At 38.0% G+C, this 26,193-nt stretch overlaps 3 protein-coding genes across 3 annotated transcripts in view; 2 read left to right on the forward strand and 1 right to left on the reverse strand.

Annotated features, from left to right (window-relative positions):
* Positions 1–8,086, forward strand: part of LOC145986416 (multidrug resistance protein homolog 49-like) — an 89,827-nt gene extending 81,741 nt beyond the window's left edge. The window contains 2 exon segments of the mRNA XM_083120405.1: positions 2,964–3,110; positions 7,482–8,086. Of these exon segments, the coding sequence (XP_082976531.1) occupies positions 2,964–3,110; positions 7,482–7,718 (384 nt within the window). The 3' untranslated portion in view covers positions 7,719–8,086.
* LOC145986417 (centromere protein S-like) overlaps positions 1–26,193 on the reverse strand; it is a 710,010-nt gene that overhangs the window by 471,630 nt on the left and 212,187 nt on the right. The gene's annotated exons all lie outside the window — the stretch shown is intronic.
* On the forward strand, positions 22,388–23,071 carry LOC145986888 (zinc finger MYM-type protein 1-like). Its single transcript, XM_083121357.1, has one exon. It carries the CDS (start codon positions 22,388–22,390, stop codon positions 23,069–23,071), a length of 684 nt encoding a protein of 227 aa, XP_082977483.1.

Genomic DNA, 26,193 nt, shown 5'->3' on the forward strand with positions numbered 1-26,193 from the left:
TGGCATCATGGGGGCCGGCTTAACCTTAATGCAATTAAAAATAATAATAATTTGCAAATTAATTCATTTTGTTGTTAACATGAAGTAGGACCACTTTTAGTGGAATGCCCCTATTTTGTAATTCTATATTAACTTAGTATTATAAGCAGAATGTAGGGAAAGTTAAAAAATAAGGTAGTGATGCATTACTATTTCAATGAAAATCATAATAATTGATCAGATGCAGCATGTAGTGTTGAGGCTTAAATTGAAATTATAGTACAGGGTGGTCCAAAAGTATGGAGACACCCGAATAAAAGTTGATTCACATACTGTTCCGCAAAATTTACTATAGGTTTGTAATAGGGGTGAGGGAAAATGTTATATAGCATATGACGATGACGCCCACCATCCTGAATTCAACTTCGAAATTTCAATGGGAAGGGGATGATATATCAAATCAGGCTAGAATTTCACGAGAAATGCAGTGGTGAAGGTTATTTCGATGTATCTTTAACCAGTAAAATGTTATGAATGAATTCTTGTATTTGGTCTAGGAATTAATTAGTGCGGTTGTTACGCACACATTGAAGCTGTAGTTCAAACACAAAATACATAAATACCTTAAGAACAATATTGTCCATCACGAGCCACCATTTTCGCCCATCTGTCAGGCAAGTTACGGATTCCGTGGCGAAAGAAGTCCTCATCCTTTGAAGTGATCCAGTCAGAGACCCATTTTTCGATATCTTCTGAAGAAGTGAACCACTGTCCAATCAAATCGTTATTCATGCAATCGAACAAGTAGTAGTCCGAAGGAGCAACGTCTGGTGAATATGGCGGGTGGGGTAAAACTTCCCATCCGACATTTTCTAAATAGGTTTTGACCGGTTTTGCGACATGTGGGCGAGCGTTATCATGTTGAAAAATAAGTTTATCATGTCTGTTCTCCCATTCTGGTCGTTTCCTGGCCAGAGCTTGCTTCAAACGCATTAATTGTCGTCGATAACTTTCTCCATTAATAGTTTCACCCGGTTGCAGCAGCTCATAGTACACCACACCTTTCATATCCCACCATATGCACAGCATAACCTTTGCACAGTGAATATCTCGTTTCGGTTGTGATGGACCTGGTTCACCTGGCTTCACCCAGGCCTTTTTTCGTTTCGGGTTCTCGTAATGGATCCACTTCTCATCGCCAGCGATGCAAAAACCCCTTTCTTTTCTGTCTTTGAAGCAGCAATTCGCAAATGGTTTTTCGTCTTTCAACATCTCTGTCTTTCAATTCATTTGGAACCCAATGTGACATCTTTTGAATCATTCCCATGGCTTTGAGGCGTTTGGAAACTGTTGTTTGATCAACGCCTAATGCTTCTGCAAGTTCTTCCTGCGTTTGACACGAATCCTGATCGAGCAATGCTCTCAATTCTTAGTCTTCAACTTTTTTTGGCTGTCCAGGTCGCTCTTGGTCTTCCAGGCCGAAATCACCACTTCTAAACCGTGCAAACCACTTCTGACACGTTCGCTCAGCTAGCGCATGGTCACCATACACTTCCACCAAAATACGATGACTTTCGGTAGCACTTTTCTGCATGTTAAAGTAATGAAGCAGAACACCCCGCAAAAACACTTTATCTGGCACGAACTGCGCCATGTTCAGTTGACTACAAAATGCTGTTGTTGATGCATCAATCAACTGCCCTATACTACGAACGATGCGCGCTGACAGGAGTTTTCAATGCATGTGTGGATACACAGAACTGTGGGACGATATGCTCGTTACGCCATCTCTTGTCCAGGCGCACGAATTAATTCCTAGACCAAATATATATTTGCTCCTTTTCAAGGTGTCAGAAAAAAAACATTAAAATGGCTTTAACGCATCAGTAGCACATCAAGATCATACTGACATCTAGGGAGAGAAGTTTGAATGCCATTGCACATGATATTCCCAAAGGGTTGAATGAATGGCTGTTTACAACAATTAAAGTGTGATGCTTTCACTGGAATGAAAAGTCCTTCACATTGAAGAAGCCAATTTTTATGTTCCTAGGGAAATAAATAAACAGAATATTTGATGCTTTTTATCTCATAACTCACTTTGGACAGATAAAATGTTTAGTGCTGGTAACTTAATGGTGTGGTGTGGTGTGGTATGGTATGGTGTGGTGTGGCGTGGGAAATACAATTGTTCAGTCCATTTTTCTTAAACGGAACCTTAAATGTTGAGGCCTACTTGGATTGTTAAATCAGTTTTTATCATGGAAGAAGGTACTTTTGCCAGAGTTCTTCCACAGGACGGATGACCACCAGACTATGGGAATGTTGTGAGTCAGTTTCTGTTCAAAGTGAGCTATCAGATAAAACAATCGCGTATTCTGTTTATTAACTTCCTTATGAACATAAAAATTGGCCTGATCAATGTGAAGGACCTTTCATTCCAGTGGAAGCATCACACTGCAATTGTTGGAAACAACCATTCCCTCAACCCTTCAGGAATATCTCTGATTAAAATAATGTGCAATGGCATTCGAACTTCTCTCCCTAGAAGTCAGTATGATCTCGATGCGTGACTGACGCATTAGAGCCATTTTAATGCTTTCTTCTGACACCTCTAAAAGGAGCAAATAGGTACAACAATTCATTCATACCTTTTTACTGGCTAAAAATGCACCAAAATAACCCTCACCACTGCATTTCTCGTGAAATTCTAGCCTGATTTATCATATCACCCCCTTCCCATTTAAAATTTTGAAGTTGAATTCAAGATGGCGGCCGTCATTGTCACATGCCCTATAACATTTTCACTCACCCCTATTACAAACCTACAGTCTTAGTTTTGCGGAACAGTATGTCATTCAACTATTATTCAGGTGCTTTCATACTTTTGGACCACCCTGTAATTTATTAAACACAGTTTCAAACTGTCTGTGATACTATCCAGTTTTGAATGTTAATACCATAAAGCTTGGTTGCTTTTTTAGGGCTATGGAACTCCTCTTGGAGAAAAGGGCACTCAGTTATCTGGAGGACAAAAACAAAGGGTAGCAATAGCAAGAGCACTTGTCAGAAATCCTAAAATCCTTCTGTTAGATGAAGCAACATCTGCTCTGGATACAGAAAGTGAAAAGGTTAGTTAGCAAGAGTTATATATAATATAAATCAGAGAGAATCTCGGATAAGATCCTTTTTTTTATTTATGTACTGCACTACATATATGTGTAATGATCATCTATTAGGCTAAACTGAAACTAAAAAAAGTCAATATGTAAGAAATTATGTTATTTAAAAATGATATCTTGCATTTGTTACAATTTCCACATAGGAAAAAGTAATATGGGAAACAGAACAAATTCTATAAAAAGTAAAGAAACTAATAAATCAAAAAAGTTAACTAGGAGTAAGATGGAGGGGAAGTATTATACAGTGAGTCTCACGGTCGACTTGGCCACAGAGCAAAAAAAAATCTGAGGTGGCCTGGAATGTTTCTCTTTCATTTTAATCACACTATGTGTCCCATGTTATTTGGCGCTGGGTGGGTGCCGGGGCTGCTTCCATCGTTAGAAAAGTTCCCAGATTTGAACCGGCCGGGGATCGAACCCGGGACCTTTAGCATGGTACTCAGACGCGTTACCGACTGAGCCACCACGGCCACACCTATTACTACATGATACATAATATCCCTTTTGAAATACACTTTTACTTTTAGGCTGCAATCTTATGTGCTTAGGATGAAGTTGCCAGAAGAAAATGTTTGGGAGTAACCATGGAAACGTGGTTTTATTTCTTACTTCGGAGAGACGGGGTACCACGAGAGATTGTTCTAGGAGAAGTGAATTTCCCAGGGTCGATACGACGGAGTATCACAGTAATCTCCCAATGTCCAAGAGACGGACATCATATCTGAATCCCTTGCCAATTAGGCAGAGTGGGATTTCTCTCGCTATCAAGCAGAGTGGGTTCTCTCACTCGAAGGTGGAGTATGTTTCTCTCACCTTAAGGTAGAGTGTCTTACTCTCGCCCGTAGGTGGAGGCCAACTCAGCTGCTAGCCAAGATCTCGCCTTTATAAAATTCGGCGACGCTAGCGTAAGTGAGTGGAAGGATTGCAAACTACAAAAATTATATCCAACCCTAAATATTAATGATAAACAATATTAAATTTCAATGACCTTACATTTTTAGAAAGCTATGAATATAGAGGTGCATCCCGTACAAATTGTGACAAGTAGGATTCATTACAGTGTTCAAGTCACAAAATGGCCACTCGGTATACATGCATAACTAGCCCACACCAACTCAGCGTGCAAGTGCAGGGGTTGGAAAATAATAGATTATCCTAATCTGAATCACTAACCACTGAGCCACCAAGTCGGTTTACCTTTTCCCGAAGGATCCAAGGTTAAGAATTCGAATGGTAAGGATAGCTTGACAGTAAGCATTCCTGTGTCAGAAGCACCGAACCACGATCAGAACTTGAAGGTTGCAGGTGTGCAGAGGGGTTAAGATTCGGAAGGTTGAACGTACATGAACACACTAACCACTAAGCCAGGCTGAGTGGTAAGGATAGCTTGACAGTAAGCATTCCTGTGTCAGAAGCACCGAACCACGATCAGAACTTGAAGGTTGCAGGTGTGCAGAGGGGTTAAGATTCGGAAGGTTGAACGTACATGAACACACTAACCACTAAGCCAGGCTGAGAAAAGACAAACATGGCAATGTCACATGGGAGATCGATAAGTCATGGGTTCCAAGTCACGAAACGAGTGCTCTGTGCACCCACATATATAGCACACGCAAACTTCGGCCAGAAGGGTAGGGTCGAAAAAGCTTGTTTCATTCAAACCAAAGCCGTTGATTTCAGTTACGTTTTGACAGGAAATGGGAAAAAGGAAAGACATGTGATCAAAATGTGAGAAAACCATTGCCTAAAGGGCAAGATATTTAAATCCTAGTCAAAGCAAGTTCAACAATGGCAAAAGGTCCCATTGTTGGTGAAAAAGGAAAGTTAAAGACACATAGTGTGACCAATATGTGAGAAAAGCATTGGAGAAAAGGTCAGATTTTTAATGAAAATTACATTTTTAAAAGGCTCTAAATCTTAATGAAAGCAAGTTCAAAAATGGCAGCAAAGGTCTCACTGTTGCTGAAAAAGGAAGATAAAGACAAATAGTGTGATCAAAATGAGAGAGAAACATTGCAGTAGAGCTCAGATATTGAGGGAAAAAATGAACAAAAAAATCTCGAAAACTTTCGACCCCTGGCCCCTAGTTCCACCATGGGCATGCAGCAAAAATTTTGAATAATTCGTTCGAAAATGAACATAGAAATGTTTTTCTTCCGAAAATTTGTTATTTTAAATTGTACATATAGAGTGGCATTGTTAGTCTGCAGGAAAGCACCAGCAATATGCAAACTAAAACAAAACAATCTAAAACACATGTTAACACCTTAACACTTCATGAAAGTGTTCAAACTGGATCCCAGCTATCTGGATACTAAAGCACTGACACATCCAGTGCCAAAATCAGCATAAAGCTGTGGGTCTAAATGCTGGCAGACACACTGCCACCGTCCTGCACGCTGGCTGCCAGTCCGTGAGATTCACTGTACATTATCATGGTGGCTACTCCAGGACCATAATAAAATTCAAGTATAATTCCCGGTTTTCAAGGTGAACATTGCAAAAATTCATGGCTAGAAGCAGATGTTTTCTCTAATACAGCCTTATGTACGTATTACCGCCTCTCACCACCCACACACATACATACACAAATATATTAGTAATGGAAAGGTTATGTCTGATTCCAACGTATCCAAAAATTCTACATTCAATTGAATGAACATTGAATAAATTTAATATATATATATTTAAATAGAATAAATAAAAATTAATTTATATTTAAAATATTTAATTTAAGGTGCGGAGTTTACATTTGCCATTTCACATACTCAGGCTCAAATCTCCAAACACAAGTCACACGGGATAATACTAATCTAAGAAAAATTGTTAATTGTACAAGAATTTCAAACTCAAATTTACCTAATCAACTTCAAGATATCTTATCGGGCAATAATCTTCCATCCGTCAAATAGACTGTTCTGCAAAGAACACTAACAAAGTAAACGGATTGAGAGAATTATGTTTTATTTTTCACGCAGCTTTCTTTTTCTTCCTCGACAAAAAGTAAAAGCTGAATTGTGAAAGACTTGTCTCAGGACATTTATAAATATATATAAATGTAATAGGTCTTGGATTAATAAAAGTTGCAATTTTTCATGTCTACACAGAAAAATTCACGCAGAATTCCCGGAGCCAATAATTCATGCATAATTCCCAGATATATATATATATATATATATATATATATATATATATATATATATATATAAATAAGTATTAGAAAAAATCATCAGTTTGAAGATACTTATTTATATATAAAAAAATATATATTTTAAACTGTAGACTTTCATCTTTGATCATGAAGTGCAGTGAGATTGGTAGTCAATTTCCATCCACATGCCATCATATGTCCATCAGTGAAAAGTATTTACTGTAAATTCAAGCATAATAGACTGAAGCGAAATGATGCACTCTCATGAAAAATCAACCACTCTGAGTGGTGCCCACAATTCATGAGAATCTACAGGGTGGCCATCTACGACAATGATAAAATTCAAGAATAATTTCCGGATTTCAAGGTGATCTTTCCAAAACATCAAGGGCACAAACACGTACATTAAAAATATATAATTTAAGGTGCAGAGTTTACATTTCCCATTTCACATACTCAGATTAGAAATAATTCTACAAACACAAGTCTCAAATGTTATGGGATATATTAATTTACAAAAAAATTGTTAATTCCATAAGAATTTCAAACTCAAATTTAACTAATCAACTTCAAGATATCTTAGTCTGTTAGATAGATTATTCTGCAAAGGACACTAACAAAGTAAAGGAATTGAGAAAATTCTGTTTTATTTTCCATGCAACTTTCTTTCCTTTTCCTTCTCCGATAAAAATAATAGTTAAACTGTGAAAAACTTGCTTCAGGGCATTAATAAATATATATAAATTCAATGGGACTTGGAACAATAAAAGTTGCAATTTTTTACGTCTACGGAGAAAAATACACGCATAATTTCCGGAGCCAATAATTCACGCATAATTTCTGGAATTCCCGGTGTGTAGCCACCTTTATCCAGTCACTTCAGCTCGAAAGGTTACATTTGTATCATAAGGTTAATTTTTCAAGTGATTTGTCACTTGGATACCAGGAAACATGTTGCTTGTTTCTGAATAAGAGGCCAACAAGAGAACATAAAGTATAACTGATCAGAACAATATTGGTTATTGGTAAATTTTATATCAAGAAAATATTCTTTCACTGAAACAAAACAAAGCTAACAATTCTCTCCTATTCTTTCAATTTAGTAGTATGCACTTAGGGTTTTCATCATAGTTATAATATACAATTTCAATCATTTATTGATGTTTCAGGTTGTGCAGGAAGCTTTAGACAAGGCAAAAGAAGGAAGAACATGCATCACTATAGCGCACAGACTTTCAACCATTCAAGATGCAGATGTGATCTGTGTTATCAGTCAGGGGAAAATCGTGGAGACAGGATCACACTCTGAACTTTTAGCAATGAAAGGAATTTACTATCAGCTCCATAGTCTTCAGTCTGGCCAATGCAAGTCTGAATCTATAGTTTCTGTACGAAAAAGAACATAAAGGAAGAAGTTTACTATTTCTGTGTGTGAAAGTACTGTATTTGTCTATAATCAGTTTCAATCATCTATACACTCATCATAAGTATTACTTCCTTTGTTTGTTTGTTGACCTTTTATACTAAAGTACGAGAAAGAATAGGAGTAATGATTTAGTGATTTGGTATCCAAATAGCATCATTCAACATATCAATTGTTACAAAAATGAAACTACCCAATTTTAATAAATTTTGAGCTGCTAATTACAAATATCAAATTAAACTTTATGGAGTGCTTCTTTTATTTCAATTACAGGATGGTCTTGCATTAGCAGAAAGTTTGGAAAAATTTATTTTTATGTCCACTTTATGCTTAGATAGAATTCCCAGGTGGATGTGGAGCATGATGTCTTCAAAACATATTTCTTTTCAATAAAATTAAAAATTGTGTTTTTGATATTTTCAAAACAACATTTTTTTCAAGTTTTTTAAAAATTACAAAATTCAAATACCACATTCACGTTGAATTTCAAATTAAAGTTCATTAAAAGCTGAAGAGAATATAACACCAATTTGAACTCTCCAGGTCAAATAGTTTTTGATCTACAGCTGTTTAAAGATTTCAGTTGTCATCAAATTTTGGGATTTTTTATTTTTTGAGTCAATAACTCAAAAACTCAGACCCGAAAAAATTTGAAATTTGGCAGTTTTTGTCCTCTTGATCAGTTGATTTGACATGGAATGAGCCTATATTCTACATCAGGACATAATTTGGAATTCTTTCCTCATGTGTGACTGCTACACCGCAAGAGGAACATGAAAGTTTCATGATAATTTTCTAATTTTTGTGTGCAGTTTCTCTTTCCTTAGTTATTTTATGCATATGCCGCAAGCATTTGGGGGGTGGGTGGCTAATGTCTTTTTCTGGGGGAGCTCAGCCCCCCCTACCTTGCTACACCCATGGTTAGTAGTGTTTGATATAAATGGGTGGTGCGGGTATATAAGAATTGTAAATTGGTTCATGGTAATTAAAAAGTAAAGTATTAGAAACTATAGTGATGTAGATGTTCCCTATATATGTTGGTTTGTTTTATCTAGCTCCAGGTTAATAAGTTTGTTTTTTATACATAGAGTGAAATAGTTTTGTTACTTTTGTCTGTTTAAAGTGCTATTTTTAGTCAATTTTCATTCATAAAAATTAGATGCTTTCATATTTTTCTTGTGTTACTTTATTTACATTTTTCCATTTTGCTTATAATCATACTTTTTTCAATCTGCAAAGAACATTTGGAATTGTCTTATGCCAGATGATATATATTTAATGTTGGAATCATTTTCAACTATACAGTGATACATATCATACAGAAAAATTAACATTATTGAAATGATGCACACTTTTCATTCACCAGCATGCATGCAAGAAGAAGTTTCTACATGAGAATCATTACAGCAATTTCATGCTGTTTGTTTTAGTGATACATCAGAGTATATAATAACTGCCCACTTACCCCACCTCAAGTGAAAAAAAAATAATATATTTGACATACTAAATTTCATGATTGGTTAGAAATGACACAATAGTGATAAAAACAAAGGTTTTGAGAATGTTTTATTAAAACATCTGATAGCCTCTGGTTTTATGTTAAGTGCAACACTCAAAGTTGAATTCTGCTATTTTGGTGGTTCTCTTACTCACCTTACTCTACCTCATAAGTGTATGGGTTGCTACAACGTGATGTGGAATCAAGGAAAATAAAGTTTTGCAGTATGTAAATAAAAGTATTTTGGTACAAAACGTATTCAAATTTTATTTTTCCTTTCTCATTACATGTGCTGAATTTTCCCTGGCTTTTAACATATGGAAGCTCTGAAATTCTGAAATGTACAGACCTTCTGTTATAAAATTTATATTTATAAGTTTGAGTTTGAGTTTTTGTTTTAAGTCCATTTTATGCACAGAAAGGCCAATTGGGGCTGGACCTACAGTGTAAAGTGAGATCCAAACCACTATGCACCTCCACCAGGTATCGAACCTGGGACCTGTTGATTACAAGGTGAGGATGCTACCACTGCGCCATTGGGGAGGCATCTTTTTATAAGTAGATGAAAATGCAGCATTGTCCACAGAATTAAGTTAAGATTACGAAGAACTTATTCTGAATTTAAATGTCTGTGTGTATGCACACAACATTTTTATATTTCTCTTTCACAAAATCTGTAACTTCATTGTGGAATTTATGTAATGCCAGTTTTCAAATTCCACTGTTCTTCCATTAGTGTTTCTGTTAGTTTCATCAGCCATATACAGCTTTGAATATGACAAAATTAGGGAACCTGGGTACAAAACATGGCATCGGAGGTGCAGACAACTTGTAATGACATTCATATTTAATAAAAAATACTCCTGCTGGCATGTGATAAGCGAAAAAACTTTGTATTTCACTAAAAAAAACTAGTCATCATTCCATTGTGGTTCTTGCAAAAATCTACTGCACAAAGTTAATAAGAGAATAAATAGAGTCGACCATTGAAGGTAGTACACCACCTTGGAAAAAAGGAACTCCATTGATAACTTAACCTTTAGATGGTTGCTGCGATATATGTCTCCCCAGCATGTGTACTGAGCTCCGGACAGCTTTGATAAATATCTTCCCAGCACCATGTGGCAGCAATTAACATGCTATTTCTTCAAAACTACAAATATGACATTTCAGTTCTATCAGGGTGGCTACAGACAAGCAGAAATGAAATTCCCTGACTTTTCCAGGAGAAATTTGATATTTTTCCCTGACAATTATAAACTACAATCATGCTTTTGTAAAAAGAAATAACAAAGTCACACAGATCCAGGTATGGATTCTGTTAAGTACTAATATTATATTCTGAGAAATTGACTTCATTTCTCTATGATTTGACTTCAAACGGCAAAATAGTGAATTTGGAAAATTATTAGAAATCACAAGCAATTCACAGCTTATTCAATACACACATGGCAACACAGATAGTCTGCTTGGCACCAATACCCGTAAAATCCCTTAAACCTGATTCTCGGGAGTAAATGACCTGAAAGTAACACAATGGAATCATACAAAACAAAGTGTAATATTTTCTTACATTATGAATGGAATTTCTCCTTCAGTACAAACATTCACAGTATATCCAAGTACTGTGAAACTGACAACAAACAGATATACCATTATTGCTGGCGAAAAGGGTATGTTCTAAAATACGTATTAAAAATATAAGGCAATAAATTTATAGAGGGGAATCTACTGCATTGCACAGGTGCCTGATTTAGCTAACCAAATATTAAAACAAGAACAAACTGTTGATGACAGCTTGTGAAAGTTTAAATATGAGGGGCATAGAGAAAATAAGTTCGGATGGCGTCTGTACACAGCACTAGTGGTCAAAGCACGACACACATATGCAGGCAGGAAGAGGTGGCATGTGGCTGTAATCTGGAGCAGTAGTTTAGGTCGGTGCTAGGCGAAAGATGGCAGCTCTCATACAGACTCCCACCAACTGCAAGGTACATTCAGTAATCAGATTTTTGCCTGCTCAGAAGCCAGATTGCCACCAGCAATCAAGTGAGGTGTAGAGACCGGAAGCCATGAGCGGCAATATGGTCATACGATGCATATAATTCACGGAAGGCCAATCCAATGCATACTACCCCATATAGCTGAGTGCATGCGGGCACTTTTGCATCACTTCAAGTGAGAGATCTTGGACCACTCCCTATATACCCCAGACCTTACACGTGCAGACTTTCACCTCTTTATTCAGCTGAAGATGTTACTGGCACGACAACGTTTGACAGTTAGGATGCGGTACAGATGGTTCCAGTCTTTCATGTCAAGACACATATGCCATGGGCATACAAAATTTGGTGCCATACTACGACCAATGCCAGAACAACGATGGTGAATATGTTGAAAATTGAGTTAGGAGAAACTGTAACTAATGCAATAAATATTAATTACTACTGGTTCTTGTTTTATTTATGGCTAATCGATAGGTAGAATGGGCATGTAATCAGCATGGATGAAAGCCGAATCCCTAAGAACATGATGCAAGTTAGTTTTGGAGGGAAATGATCAGTGGGGAGACACAGAAACAGATGGGAAGAAGCGATTGGAGCAGACGCAATACAGCTACCGAGAACTGGAAACTGGAAGAGATCAGCCTTGGTAGGATGGGATGGAAGAAGAATCGGAAGGGGCCTTGATTTTCCAAATCGGTGTTTTTCATTTACTATTTGGTGTTATTTTTCTCAAAATTCGCATTTTTATTTTAACACATTTTGTGGCGAATATACCTAAGATTATATCTTCACGGTGTTTTGAAACTAATGTTTTAAATTGTATGTCACATGGCCTCACATGTTCAAAATAGTTTGATACGTTGAATCCGATATTTGAGGAAGTTATTTTCCACTCTTTCTCGTTCAACAAATACTGATGTTACGGCTCCCGTGAGGTGGTAGATGAGCACTTGATCTCCTGTCAGAACATCACCACTTTGCTCTGTAATACAAATCGTTCTGATAGAAGTTAAAAAAATTGTGGGAAACACAGAGTTTCATGTAGCTGTCGGAATTACTCCATGTATTAACATGTATTATTGTTTTCTCTTGGTTAAAATGCTGGATAATGTGAGTGTTCTTCATGCACAAATATGGCATATTTTGTTTTTTAAGCCTAAAAAACAGAAGAATGTTGGATATCGCAGTATTCTTAGTTCTTTAAGAACATTTTTTTTAATTCGTGAAAAAATCAGCAATTCGCATTTTGTGCCAAATTTGCGTTATTTCCCTATTTCGGATGAGTGAAAAATGTGTCCAGATATTACTGCAGATTCACAAACACTAGTTTGCAGCAATTAACATTTTGCAGTGTTATCGTGTTTGTGAAAAATCAAGGTCCTACTAATAGGAACATACCTCCTGAACTCTCCTCGTATAAATCAGAAGAAGAAACGTGAAAATTTAGCAGGGCTGGCAGACAAACGTCGATTGCTGAAGAAAGTTATATGCTTTTAGGATTGAATTATTCAAGTAATTATTGCATTAAAATAGTTACCTATTTATTATTATTTTATTTCAGAACACTGGACATAAACTTTACTCAGTGGCAGATTACCAATCATCTCTCATGGGTTTAAATGGACAGGGAAGAGAGGTAAGGGGGAAGGGGGTGAATTGTAATGCGAATGTAGCAGAATACTGAGGTTGGAACCATGCACTTGTCAAATTTTAAGTGAGTCAGAAGAGTAATGAAATTCTAGACATATTTGCAGTGGTGCAGCAGTCTAAGGTTCCCTTTATGAATGTGGTTTCTGGATGTCGCATCTGACAAACGTCGGGAACAACGAAGACGGCCGGGAAAAAAAAGTCATACTGGGACATCTGATTAATAAGAGTGCATAGCATGTGATTTTTGGCGGATGTCTTACACGACAAATATATTTATTTATTTAACAGAAAATTCCAAATACAGCATTAGCCATTGTGCATTGGAATGAATTAACAACATAAAATAACAAGAAAAATAATAACAAACTAATATTGCATGTGATAAAGTAACTTGCATATTTTTACTGAAGAGCCAGATTTTCAAATATGTCTATTTGGTTTGTCACATTATTGAAGTGGCTGGCCAGTCTGTGGAACAGGGAACAAATGTCGGAATGCTATGTTTGACAAAAATCCCATGTATAAAAAGTTTGCTCAATGAACTGTGGTATCACAGTTGAGAAACTAGGATGTACCGTTAAGTACACTTATGGGTTGTAACTATCCCATTGAAAATCAATCAAATCTTTACTACCCAGAACTGTCTGTGACTGAACAAGGCTCTGTTTATGCATGCAATTTTTGTCAGATTCCACAGTCTGAAGACATCCAATAAAAAATAATCCCATAAGAGTGCCATGCATGCGATTTTTGTCACATTGTATAGTGAGACATTTTGTCGAAGCTTGACATTAGTCGAAAGGCGATATAGGACAAAAATAGCATGCATCAATGCTCTACCACAACATTCGACAAATCATTTGGTTCCATGCTCCTTCAGAATGTCCGACAGAATGCTGTACTACGACGTTCAACAACTATCTGATGATGCCACAGTGGTGGTGCACCCCCCCCCCCCCCAACCCCCATCTGTTGACAGCTCTGTCCCCTTACTACTCCCATACAGACAAGAAAAAATGATAAATCAATGCCTTTTCCACATTTTATATAGAGGCTTATCAAATTTTTCTGCCCTCCGGAAATTTCTCTCCCTCCCCCTCCCATCACTGGTTTCTGGCACCCTGGTTGTGTTGTGCATAAGAGGGGCCTAAAAGTTGCAACTTAGCAAACAAGATTTCCTGTTCTCATGCAGCACTTCATAATGACATCTTTCAAAGAAAATGCCTGGCACATTCACTCCAATGAAAATAAAAAGTCAATCAAGACAAAATTCACTGACTCTCAAATTCCCTGACTTTTCCAGGTCTGTCACCACTCTGTCTATGTTTTTTGTTCATATGACGGTATATCATACTCAAACTACAAAACAATATATCCATTGTTACTATTATTACCAATTTGAAAGCGTCTTTATTTACCCTCGTAAATATTTAATCTTCAACCACTGATTTTTGCTGATATACAAGGGCTATTTTTTTCAACCTCCGATGGTGCCACCAGGTGGCCCGTGAAGCGCTAGGAAGTGGGGTGTCACGCAGCTTGATTGGTATCTCTCCTGCCACTACCACCACCACTGCTAAGGCCAACACTTCAGTTGAAGCTGAACGACGGGCACGTAGAGATTTCAGCTACAATCAACTCTCCCGCCAAGTGCGAGGTGTGTTACTTTTTGACTTTACGGAGCCGGCCGGTGACCACAATCAATGCGGCTGCATACTGTGAGACATTCCGCACACTATGCAGAGCCATCCAGAACAAACCAAGAGGTATGCTGTCTTCAGGCATTGTCTTGCTTCATGACAATGCCCGACAACACGTTGCTGTGACAAGGCTTCTTGAACGATTCCACTGGGAAGTGTTTGTTCACCCTCCCTACATCCCAGACCTGGCACCAAGTGACCTTTTCCCGGCGATGAAGAGGAGGACGGTGCTTTCACACCAACGAGGAGCTTCAAGACACCATGCAGACCTGGCTCAACAGACAGGCAGCACGGCACCTCTTTTAGCAGAGGGTATTGGAAAGCTGGTGCATCGGTACGATAAATGTCTGAATCTTCTTAGTGATTATTTGAAAAGTAGATGATACGTGTAAGTAACATTTGTCAATAAACCTATTTTGCTATTCACTGTTGTTTTGATTATATGCCCTATCAGAGGTTGAAAAAAATAGCCCTCTTATTTCACCTGACATGTAATAATGAAAGCAACAGAACATGTTCACAATGTGCGACAATTGTGAAATGCCCAATTAAAAAAAATCCTGAAAATTACAACTTTTGAAAATGTTTAATGTTAGTTTTTTTAATTGGGGGGAGGGCATTACATATCCTCAAAGAGTAAGTCTTTTGTCATGCTTCCTTGCAAATTTGGTCCATCCACTGTTCATTGGGCTGAAATTCTGCATTTTATTTGTAATCTGGCAACACTGCCACTCTTATTTAGTGTTGTTAGTTTTTGTCCAACAAGTATTAGTCAATTTTCAATGCAACTTTGCATTGTTTCAGGAATGTATCACAGTTACATACTAAATTATTTGATTCACTTAGGTCTATTGTGGTGGCCACAGTGGCATGCCACACACTATTTTAAAAAAAAATCCTCTTCTTCTCCGTTCTATAACATTCATTATTGCCAGGTGAAATGCATAAATTTCACCTTTGCTAAAAGCCTCGTCATTCCGGAAAAAAAAGGTTTAATCTTTCTATGATAATTAGATAAGGTACATTTTTTCTATATTGTGCAAGAAGTTACAGTAAGTGCTGAAAAAAATTCCATTCATTTCCACACAGCAGCGCAACCCTCGGTGTAGTGAATTCCACACTCTTTCCAATATCGCCGGTGTACTTTGTATTTGTGCACATGTATCAATCACACGTTCCTCTAACTTGGCAACATTATCGACAGGAGAGCTGTACACCATGCTCTTCATGTGACCCCAAATACAAAAATTCAATGGATTTAAATCAGGTTACCGTGGTGGCTACAATAAAGGCCCCGCACGACCTATCCAGTGCCGACCATAGAGTCACGTAAGGTGTCGCCGCACAGGTAAAGCAATATGTGCTAGTGCCGCATCGTGCATGAACCACATACACAACCGCTTATGAAGGGGAACATCTTCCAGGAGGCGTGGGAAATGATTACGTAGGAACTGAAGGTACCCACGACCATTCAATTTGGGGCACAGGATGTGAAGTCCCAATATGAAATCACCTATTACACCCATCCACACATTCAAGGTGAAACATTGCTGATGTCGTGACTCAAACATTTCGTTACACCACACGTGAGTATTATGAAAGTTAACAATTCCATCATGAGTGAATTCAGCTTCGTCTGTGAACAAAATGTCACCTAAAAAGCATGGGTGTAATGCAGGGTTTTGCAGTATCCACTCACAAAACCTAACCCTGGCCTTACAATCCGTTGCTTGGAGACTTTGTACGCATTGGAGATGGTACGGTATAACCCTCTGCCCACAAAGTGAGTTGGTATCATTGTAAGACGTCTTGCTTCATTTTGATTGGCTAGCATGCTCAGAGCCATGAGGAAGAATCAAGCCTGCTCAGTCGGGAGGCATCCGTTAAGGGGGAAAGAGTGGAGTGACTCTTACTGTACACGTGAATGGTGAGTGTGGCTATCCGATGGGGGATGTAAGTAGATTGGGGTTCCTTTTAATTCTTTAGTTAGATGTTTATCTATTTGTTCAATATTTGGTTTGTTATTTTCAATTGAGAATTAGATTATTATTGATTTCAATATCCAGGAACCTAATCTATAATTCTCGGCCGTATGGTCGACTACTCACGTATTGTCCCCCAATTATTAATCAACTGAGTTGTAGGATATAAATTTATTTGAATTTGATATAAAAGAAAAGGGAAATATAAACTAGTTGTCTGTTAGAATTCTATATTCTGGCATTGTTAAAAATAAAATTGAAAAGATCAAAGTTCTGGTTTGAATTCGTCAAAATAATTTCCTAGAAGAATGGACTGGGACAACAGTTTACTTTCACTGGCACTCTGTATACAGTAGATCCTGCTTTATGCAGTTGAGATTGAACGTGACTACAATGACATGGGCCCTTTTTTACAGCTTAGTTACAACGAGTAGAGCAAATGGCGATGTAAAATACGCCACACACTGCTGTGAGAAACAGAGAAACACCTCGCTCCTGTGCTGCGATCCTCCTAGTTGACATTCCTGGTGCTTCTTCAACGTGTTGTAAAATGCTTTCCTCTTTTTCCACTGTGATACTTGTTGGCTTACCGCTTCTTTCTCCATATTCAAACCTCCCTTGTTCTCGGAGGCTCTTGTGTAATCTTATGAACACCCAACGATTAGGGTGCCGTCAGCGAGGAAAAGCTTCCTGGTACAGGCATGCAGCCTCCACTGCATTGCTGTCTGCTTTCCCACAGAAGAAATGCATGTCCGCATATTCCTCATTAGTGTACACACGTTCCATTTGAACTGCGAAGTACATGCACTTCACTGACAGACACTGTTGTACATATTCAGTCACAAACAGACACACTTACTGAACTACGTCTCAGTGTGCCTTCTAGCCTTGACGCAAGTCACACTGCCCCCTGACGGTAAGGATAGGAACTACGCAAATTACATATTACGTAATACTAGAACAACACGTCGTACCTATTACGTGATTCAAAGGCACCTACAGTATGAAGTACAGTGATTCCCAATAACGTTATGCATGTTTCAATTAGGGATGGTATCGAGATGCGACAAGACAAGACTTTCCTTGGTCTCAATATCGTCTCGAGTTCAAAAGGGTGATTTCGTTCTTGGTCTCGTCTTGTGTACTAGGAGGCCATCTCAGTCTCGAACACATCTCGAGAGTGGGGGTCTCGTTCTCGTCTCATCTGCAGAGAGGCTGTCTAGTTCTCGTCTCGGTCTCGAATTTGAGATGAGACAGAGACTGATCTCGGGCTCGGTACCATCCATAGTTTTGATTAACAATACGTACGTACGTACGTAGGTATAGTGCCTACATTCTGCATTCGCACCACAACACTACTGTGTCACAGTGCCCAAGTAGTAAAGTGTTCAGCTTACATTCAGTAGGTTGAGGGTTCAACTCCCGTGATCATCGGAAAACGAAATTCATTTTACCACTGTAGGTATTGGTATTGTTTCTTTCATCTTACATATCCTCCCTTTTGTATGGGTGTTTCTTCCGTCACAAAGGTGGGATGGAGGTTTTTTCATAGGCCCTCGTCGACTCCTTTCACACAACATACTCTTTCCATCTTTTACAAACTACCAACCACAGCTAAACACTGTTTTCCCATGACATTCGTCAGCCAACGAACATTTTGCTTGCATTTACTGTCGGTGTTGCTATGCCCATTGCCTCTCCGGCAACGCAACCATGCTAAAATTATCCCGCTTTCGTCTATCGTGTTTCCGTAATTGTGAATGGTATCTGGATCAGGGAGTCGTAACGTAACGAAATGAAGCGGTATTTTCAATTACGGTTTCCGTTACGTTACAACCAGAAACAGAGTAACTTTTTTCGTGAACAGAAACCTTACGTCAGGTATATGAAACATTACGTTACAGGTGTGCATAATGGTACGGAACCATAACTGATCTGTAAATCAGTAGGTCATTAGCTGATGCTTTAACGTTACATCCATTGCTGGCAACTAGTAACGTTACAGGGTAAGAAAGAGGTTCGTCATGTATTGACTAGCAACTTTTGTGTGTGGAAAGTGATCGTAACGTTACAATTAACCAGTAACTTAATTGAGGTCATGACTGTAAAAACGTTACACTCCTTGCCTCAAAGCAACAATGTTATTGATGGCTAGTATCATACAGACGTTCCGATGTGCAATACCCTGTCCGATGCCGTGTTCCGGAGAGAATAACATAGGTATCTCGTATAATTGTGCTTGTTACTTTTGTAACGTTACAGTTCTTTTCCTCCACAAAAGTCTGTTTCGAAAAAGTGATACATATATCCGTTACGAATAGCAAATACCATTATCGGAGGCATGTTCGATGAAGCCTCATAATTGTGATCGGCAGCATAGTAACATTACAGTATTTTGACACCTTGAAAGCCATTAAGTTATATGTATTTTCATTTTGGATGTCAGTGAAAACATTAAATTGTAAAACAAAACGTTTGAAAACATCCGTAAACAAGATTCGGCGTGGCAGAAGTTCTGGTTATCGGAATATACTGATTAACTATGTATTTATCACAAATATATTTCTTTTCTGCATACTTAATCACTTTACGTGGATTTGTTCTAATTTGATTATCTATGCAAGATGAATTTTAACATGTGCGTTCACTTTATACAATAGGAAAACAAACGTTTGTTGTAAGAAAACGTTTATATCTATCTTTCTCTCTCTCAGTTTACATGTGTTACATCAATTTTAAAAAAATACAGTATGTTTGGCGATGAGAATGATTCGTGCTTAGATTAAGTTGCTGAAGGATGAAACATAAAGGACCAACCAAAGAATCATCCGTGCCACGCGTTCATCCATGTCAGGGAGAGGCAAGCTTTTTCCTATCAGAAGACGAAAAATAATTTCTTGCTGCGCGACATTGAGAACGCGAACTGAACCATCTGCGCAGACCAGCAACTCCTGTGCACCGTACTGCCGCGTGGAGGGGAGGGGGAGAGTTGACCGTGCTTCCTTATGGGTCGAGCTGAAGGGTAGAAGGGAAAGCTGCACGAGGACTTTTCGTCCAAGGTTTTTCTTCCTTGTGGTCGCTCATAGCAGCAGCACCACGCAAAATCGGAAAATGTGAATCCTCAAACTTTGTACACGTGACTTTCGGTCACGAAGCATCCAAGTAGACAACGACCTGGGGCGATATGAAAGGCACTTTTAGCAAGTAGAAAATACATAGAAATGAAATGTTAGATGGAATTGTTGTACGAAACAAACGGAACCGCGTAGCTAGACAGGGCCATTGGACTCTCAAGAAGGCAATAATTGTATGGAAAGTGATTCTCAAAACTAAGCGAATAAAAGGACAGTATATTTTATCATTTATAAGGGGCCTCATCTGCTTACAATTTTGAAAATTACTTTCAGTAATTCTTGTCTTCTTGGACAGGAGGTGCATTAAACTTTTTGGTGTAGAAACAGACAGAGTGCCTACCACGTTTGAAAGAAGAGCATAGGCAGACATTAAAGTAATTTTGAAGAACGCAAGAACGACAGTCGACGTCAACATTGAGCAACGTGTGACTGAGAAATACAATCGTAACAAAGGACAGGATTCTTCAAGAAACAGTAATTTCATAAAACTTCCTATCATTAACTCAGTTCATCCTTTTATCCTCTTTAGTTTGTTATACTTTTGTATTATTCTTGTTTTATATCGCTTTTCTGCCACTTGTAGATAATCGCGACGATGAAGATGAATGATGATCATATTAAATCTATGAAGGGATGCTTTATAAAAAAAACACCATGCCCTGGTGTCTACTCGAACTTGAAATGTTTGTTACTGAGTGTATGAGTGGATCATTCAACGACTTCGGCCTTCGAGGCTACGGTTTCAGTTGCAACATGCAGTATAATTACGTTTCTACTACTCTGAATTCACCAAAGCATGTGGCAGCGGCGTATACTCTGGGTCATCTAGGTAATCGCAGATGACCCAGCTGTATTTCTTTCTTTTTTAAAAAAATAAATAAATATATATACATTTCTTCGCAATATTTTTCCAAACCAATTTCGATGCATACATTTCTTTGCTTCCAGCGCACCGCGAATGCTTCCAACCATTTGCCGCTGAATGTCCGGGAACCTTTCTCCAGCCGGTGGAATGACATTAGGGAATCTCACCCTGACATCATTCCACCCGCTTCCTTTACAACCCTTGGCGAGGAGGGAAGAGAAAGAAAAGAAGGGGAGGAAACTCTGCTTCTCAGGCCCGGCGATTCCGTGGCCAGGGTAAGCTCCTTCTGGTGAGAATCCACCGGTCTCAACCCCTAGAGTTTGCCTTTCCCTCCGCTGGCGACCATTGACCTCCTACAACCCTCCTCCACAATTCTCTCCCGAAGGCTATGTCGTCGCTAAACACAGAAACTGTGTTTTTTATGGCAGGGACATTTCTCAGGAACGGGAATTTTGGGTTCACAAATTGCCTTCTGTAAGGGAAATAGGGAAAACATACCCGGTAAAGTGCGAAGAACAGGAAAATATGAATAACATAGGCAAACCAATTCTACGCTAATTTTCACTATACATTTACTTCTGTCTTGCTGATGTCTGTTACATAGAAATTTATCAAAAGGAAAAAGCTTAAATATTGAAGATGAAGCAAACTAAATTAAAATTCAAAACTTAACCAATTAATGCACCTATAAGCTGACTCCCCCCATTCTTGTATTTGCAAAACTAGCGATTGTTTCTTCTCTCTAATCTTCAAAAGCAGCGAGATTACTTCCTTCACGGAACTGAATATTTTTTAAAGGAGAAGATATAAATAAATTATATATATTTTAGTTAATTTAAGTTACTATTCCACTTTTTTTTTATTAATAGTGATGAAGATGAACGACTAAAACATATAAGGAACAAACACATCAGGCAGGTAGCCAGGTGGAGGACTCGGGGAGCTGAAATCCCCTCCCCGAAATCCTACATATATCTAATTTAAAAAGTGTATAGTGGTAATTAATTTTACTTCATTTGCAGGATTAAACACCTTGCAAAATACGTTGTAATTATCTAAGATTTATCTTCAGAACTTCTACCCCCACTTTTTCAACTTTATGTGGCGGCTGCTAATAAGGGATGAGGACCCTCCTCTCCACCCCCACCCCGAAATAAATTTCTGGCTCAGGCCTGCACTGATTCGAACTTTTAAAACCTGTCATCGCAGGGAAATTGGAGCTCGGAAAGGGAATTTTTTTATAATTCATAGGGAATTTCATTCTGAGCCAGGAACACAACAGAAGTTTGGCGCGTGAAACTGCATGCGGGTGGTCGTTGGCTTTGTGCTGTGCTTGGTGTTTATTATATATTTAGGTGTTAGTGTTTGTCGTGATAGTGCTGTGTTAAAGGATAATGGATGTGATAGAAGATTTGCTGGTGAAACCTTTTGGAACAAGATCTTTTCAGGAGAAGTTGCAAATTGTTAATACAGGTAGGCCAGTGCCATCGCTTGGACTTACTTCTATATACAAAGACAAAAATCGGGAATATGTGAGACATTTCTCGCAAGCAAATTATGACAAAACACCATGGTTCACAGGAAGTACAAGTGTTAATAAGCTTTTTTGTTGGCCGTGCTTACTTTTCTGGGCTGAAAAGAATGTTTGGACGCGTGGCGGATACTGTAATCTAAACAATCTTTGCAACGCTTGTGCCAAACATGAAAAATCAAAAAGTCATATAACTTCCTTTGTTAAGTTGCAATCTTTCGTACAGACACCTATTGACGTGCAACTGGACAAACAGCGTGTTTTGGATGTGGTACGGCACAATGAAATGGTGAAGAGAAATAGAGATATACTAGTGCGCTTAATAAATGCAGTGTGTTTCCTCGCAAAGCAAGAACTTCCTTTTCGAGGCCATGGTGAAGAAAGTGACTCCTTGAACAAAGGAAACTTTGTAGAATTGTTGCAGTATACAGCCGAGTATGACTCGCAACTTGTCGATCACTTGCAAACTCCAACGGTCTTTAAAGGCACGTCTCCTCTAATTCAAAATGACCTTATTAAGGCAGTCTGTAGCGTGGTCAGTGAAGCTATAAAAGGCGAAGTAGACAAAGCTAATTTTGTAGCTATATTATTAGATGAAACAACTGACATTACTAATAAATCGCAATTGTCAGAATGCATTCGTTATGTTGACGAAAATGGCCATGCACAAGAAAGATTTTTGTTTTTCGCTGACGTTAGTGCTGACCGAACAGCCAATGGTTTGTTCACGCTTGTCCAAGATGTGATACGAGACTACCGCATAAGTAATAAACTCTGCAGTCAGACTTATGACGGGGCATCAGTAATGTCTGGAAGCACTAGTGGACTGCAAGCGAAAGTTAGGGAAGTCTATCCTCAGGCGCTGTTTGTCCACGTACTGAATCTTGTGCTTCAGCAATCGGTCTGCAGAATCAAAGAATGTAGCATCTTTTTTACAACATTATCTGGATTGGGTTCTTTTTTTCTCTAAATCAACGAAAAGAACTCAAGCATTAAAAGAATTTGTCGCGAAAAAGTTGCCAAAAGTTGCACCTACCAGATGGAACTTCTCTTCGCGTCTTGTCAACACAATAAATCAAAGCAGAAGTGAACTAATAGAGTTTTTTGAGAATATTGCCGAAAGTGCTGGGGAATGGGATTCCGAGACTATGCTACAGGCGAATGGGTGCATTTCTTTCTTAAACAAGTTCCAAACTTGTTTTTTGCTCGAACTATTTTCCAATTTTTTTTCCTACACTGATGTGTTATACAACACATTGCAAACTAAGATTTTGGACATAGCCTATTGTTCACAAAAAATTCATGACGTGATGCAAATACTTAAAGAAATGAGAGTTGATGGTTTTGCGCAAGTATGGTACTCGACTAAGAGAGAAGTTACAGACCTGGAAAGGAAACGAAAAAATGAAGACCCAGAAACTAGTTACAGAAGATTGTTTAATGAAGTGATCGACACATTACATGGTCAACTTTATGATAGATTTGGCGATTTTCATACATTGCACTTTGTTTCCCTCTTGGATTCATTTCAGTTCCCAGTGTTTAAGAGTAACTTTCCAGAAAGAGATTTCATGTCTCTATTGGAAAAATATGGTGCACACTTTGATTCTGTGAGGCTGAAAAATGAACTCACCGTTCTCTATGCATCTCAAGATCTCAATTTTACTGGGAAGCCAATTTACGAGATAGTTTCTAATATGGTAAAGAACAAACTAACTGTTGCCTTGCCAGAAGTATATAAGTTGGCAACACTCATTCTCACTATACCATCCACTACAGCTTCTGTTGAACGTTCTTTTTCGGCACTCAAAAGAATAAAATCATTCTGCAGATCAACCCAAGGACAGGACAGGTTAAGTGGACTTGCTCTGCTATCAATTGAAAAGGAGTTGCTACGTAATCTTCGGAACAACCCTACCTTTTCATTTCATGAAATCGTTATTGGGAAGTTCACCTCTCAAATAAGAAGACTGAAGTTCAACTACAAGTAATCGGGTCCTGGGGTAAGTTGAATTTTGCACTTAAATTAATAATGAGGGTTTCTATTTCACTAGTGCATGTCTTTCATTTTATATTTCACAGTTTTTTTTTATTTTGCTTTATAATACTGTCTTGTTTTATTATTTGAAATTCTACACGTATATTAAACTGCAATAATAAGAATTAATTGATTGTGGTCGCCACAATAAGACAAACATTCCCACAAAATATTCCTATATCCCATATGGATCCTGATATAAAATGCACGGAAACTTTTGGAGTTTGATGATCAAGGGTCGGAGATTACCCACTCGTTAGAAACAGCATACGCCACTGGCATGTGGTATGTGTCCTTCATTTTACTTAAAAAGCCCCCTTGATACATTAGATACTACAAATAATTTCAGGCATACCCTCGAATTTTGATTGCCTGGCACTTTTTTGACGTTTATATTCATATTAGGCCTACGACTAGCTCGAACTAAAAACTCTTGTGAAATACTGTGTATATGTTATCCTTGTGAAGTGAGAAACTTCATATGTATGAAAGAAAATATGTATGAAAAATTATATTTGTAGCTACTACTTGAAGAATTCAAATTATTATTATGTTGGAATTTCAACTTACGTATACTCTGCATATAACGTGCTATATAGTTATCGCAGAGGAGTTTTTTGTCTCGCAGTCAATTTATATTTAGTTGAGGAACTCGAGAGAAAGTTTGAAATATTTAATGGCCTACGTTGTGGTGTGCTGTTCAATTAATCAGAATTGGAGTGAACTGTAGTTAAGGTCATTCAACACGTTAATTTGTAACTGAGAAATCTGTAGTTAAGGTCATTCAACACGTCAATTTGTAACTGTGAATGCAAGTTTTCTTTGATTTAGCGGGAAATCAGTCTGCTATTGTTGTAAGTAATAAATGGAAACATAGCCTATATATTTTCTGCTCGAGTAGGAATCTACAGCTCTTATCCAATCAATCAGTTTCTGTGTTTGAAACTTCTGTCTAGGAAAGCTACATACAATTTGCTTTTAATAACAGCAGCTTCAAAATAACCTATCCATTCTTGTCATGCCAAGTAATGTTTGATTTTGATTTGTTATATTTAACTTTGGTTATCTTCCACTTTTGTCTAATCGCGAAGACGAGGATGGGTGATGCAATGACAAAAATGATGAAAGGACATCACAAAGAAAATAATGAAAACAATACACAGGCGATTCCTTGCTCATAGCAAACGTGCTCGTAGCGAACACGTGCTCGTAGCGAACACGTGCTCTTAGCAAATACCGGAAGGAAAGTACTTGCAGGTGTGTGCTGTTAGCGAACACACAAACTTGCCTAGTCATTTTTGTTCTTGAAAGTGGTCAACATGCAAGTGTTGCCAGTGATACCTTACAATCATTTTGTGTTTGAAATTAGCTAAATGAAGGATCCTCAACAATTTAGGTTAACTACATGAAAGCTTTTGTTAAAATATTGATATATTTGAGGACTAAAAGTGGTTAACGTTGTAAGTGCCAAAAGCCCGTAAGAACGTGCACACTAGTGAGCTCTTTACACGCCCTTTGAACGACTTAGAGGGCCAACAACCACATTTCATGTTTACCACATTATAGAGCATGGCACATTTCACAGTTTAACGTGGAAAACGGTGTTTCAATTATTGTGGCACTTACAGCGTTTCCCATTTCATCTTCCTTAAAATCAAATTTTACATAGGAAATGTAAATGTTAATAAATCTAGGTTAATTTTTCGTACAAAAGACAACTTCCTTAGACATTTGTAAATGTTGTTATCAATTTTCAGTTGTTCCAAAGCTGTTTTTCCGCTAGACACTCCAAGTTCTACGTACCTGCCTAATTTGGAACATGGCATGTACCGCTTCCTCTTTTAGTTTGATTATTAACTGGAATATATTCGGACAAACACAAATTCCCCTACATCGTTTTAATGAATTCCATTTCACTCATCTTGCTGGTTTCACAGTCGATTGAAGAATGATCAGAGGTGAGGCAAGGGGTCTCACTTATCGCACAACACTTGAGCAGCCTTGTTTTCTGATGTCACGAAAGAAAAAAAAGAAAAAAAGGTAAAGTGCTCCCC

Source organism: Lepisma saccharinum, chromosome 4 (assembly GCF_977018435.1).
Source record: "Lepisma saccharinum chromosome 4, izLepSacc3.1, whole genome shotgun sequence".
Classification (NCBI taxonomy): Eukaryota; Metazoa; Arthropoda; class Insecta; order Zygentoma; family Lepismatidae; genus Lepisma; species Lepisma saccharinum.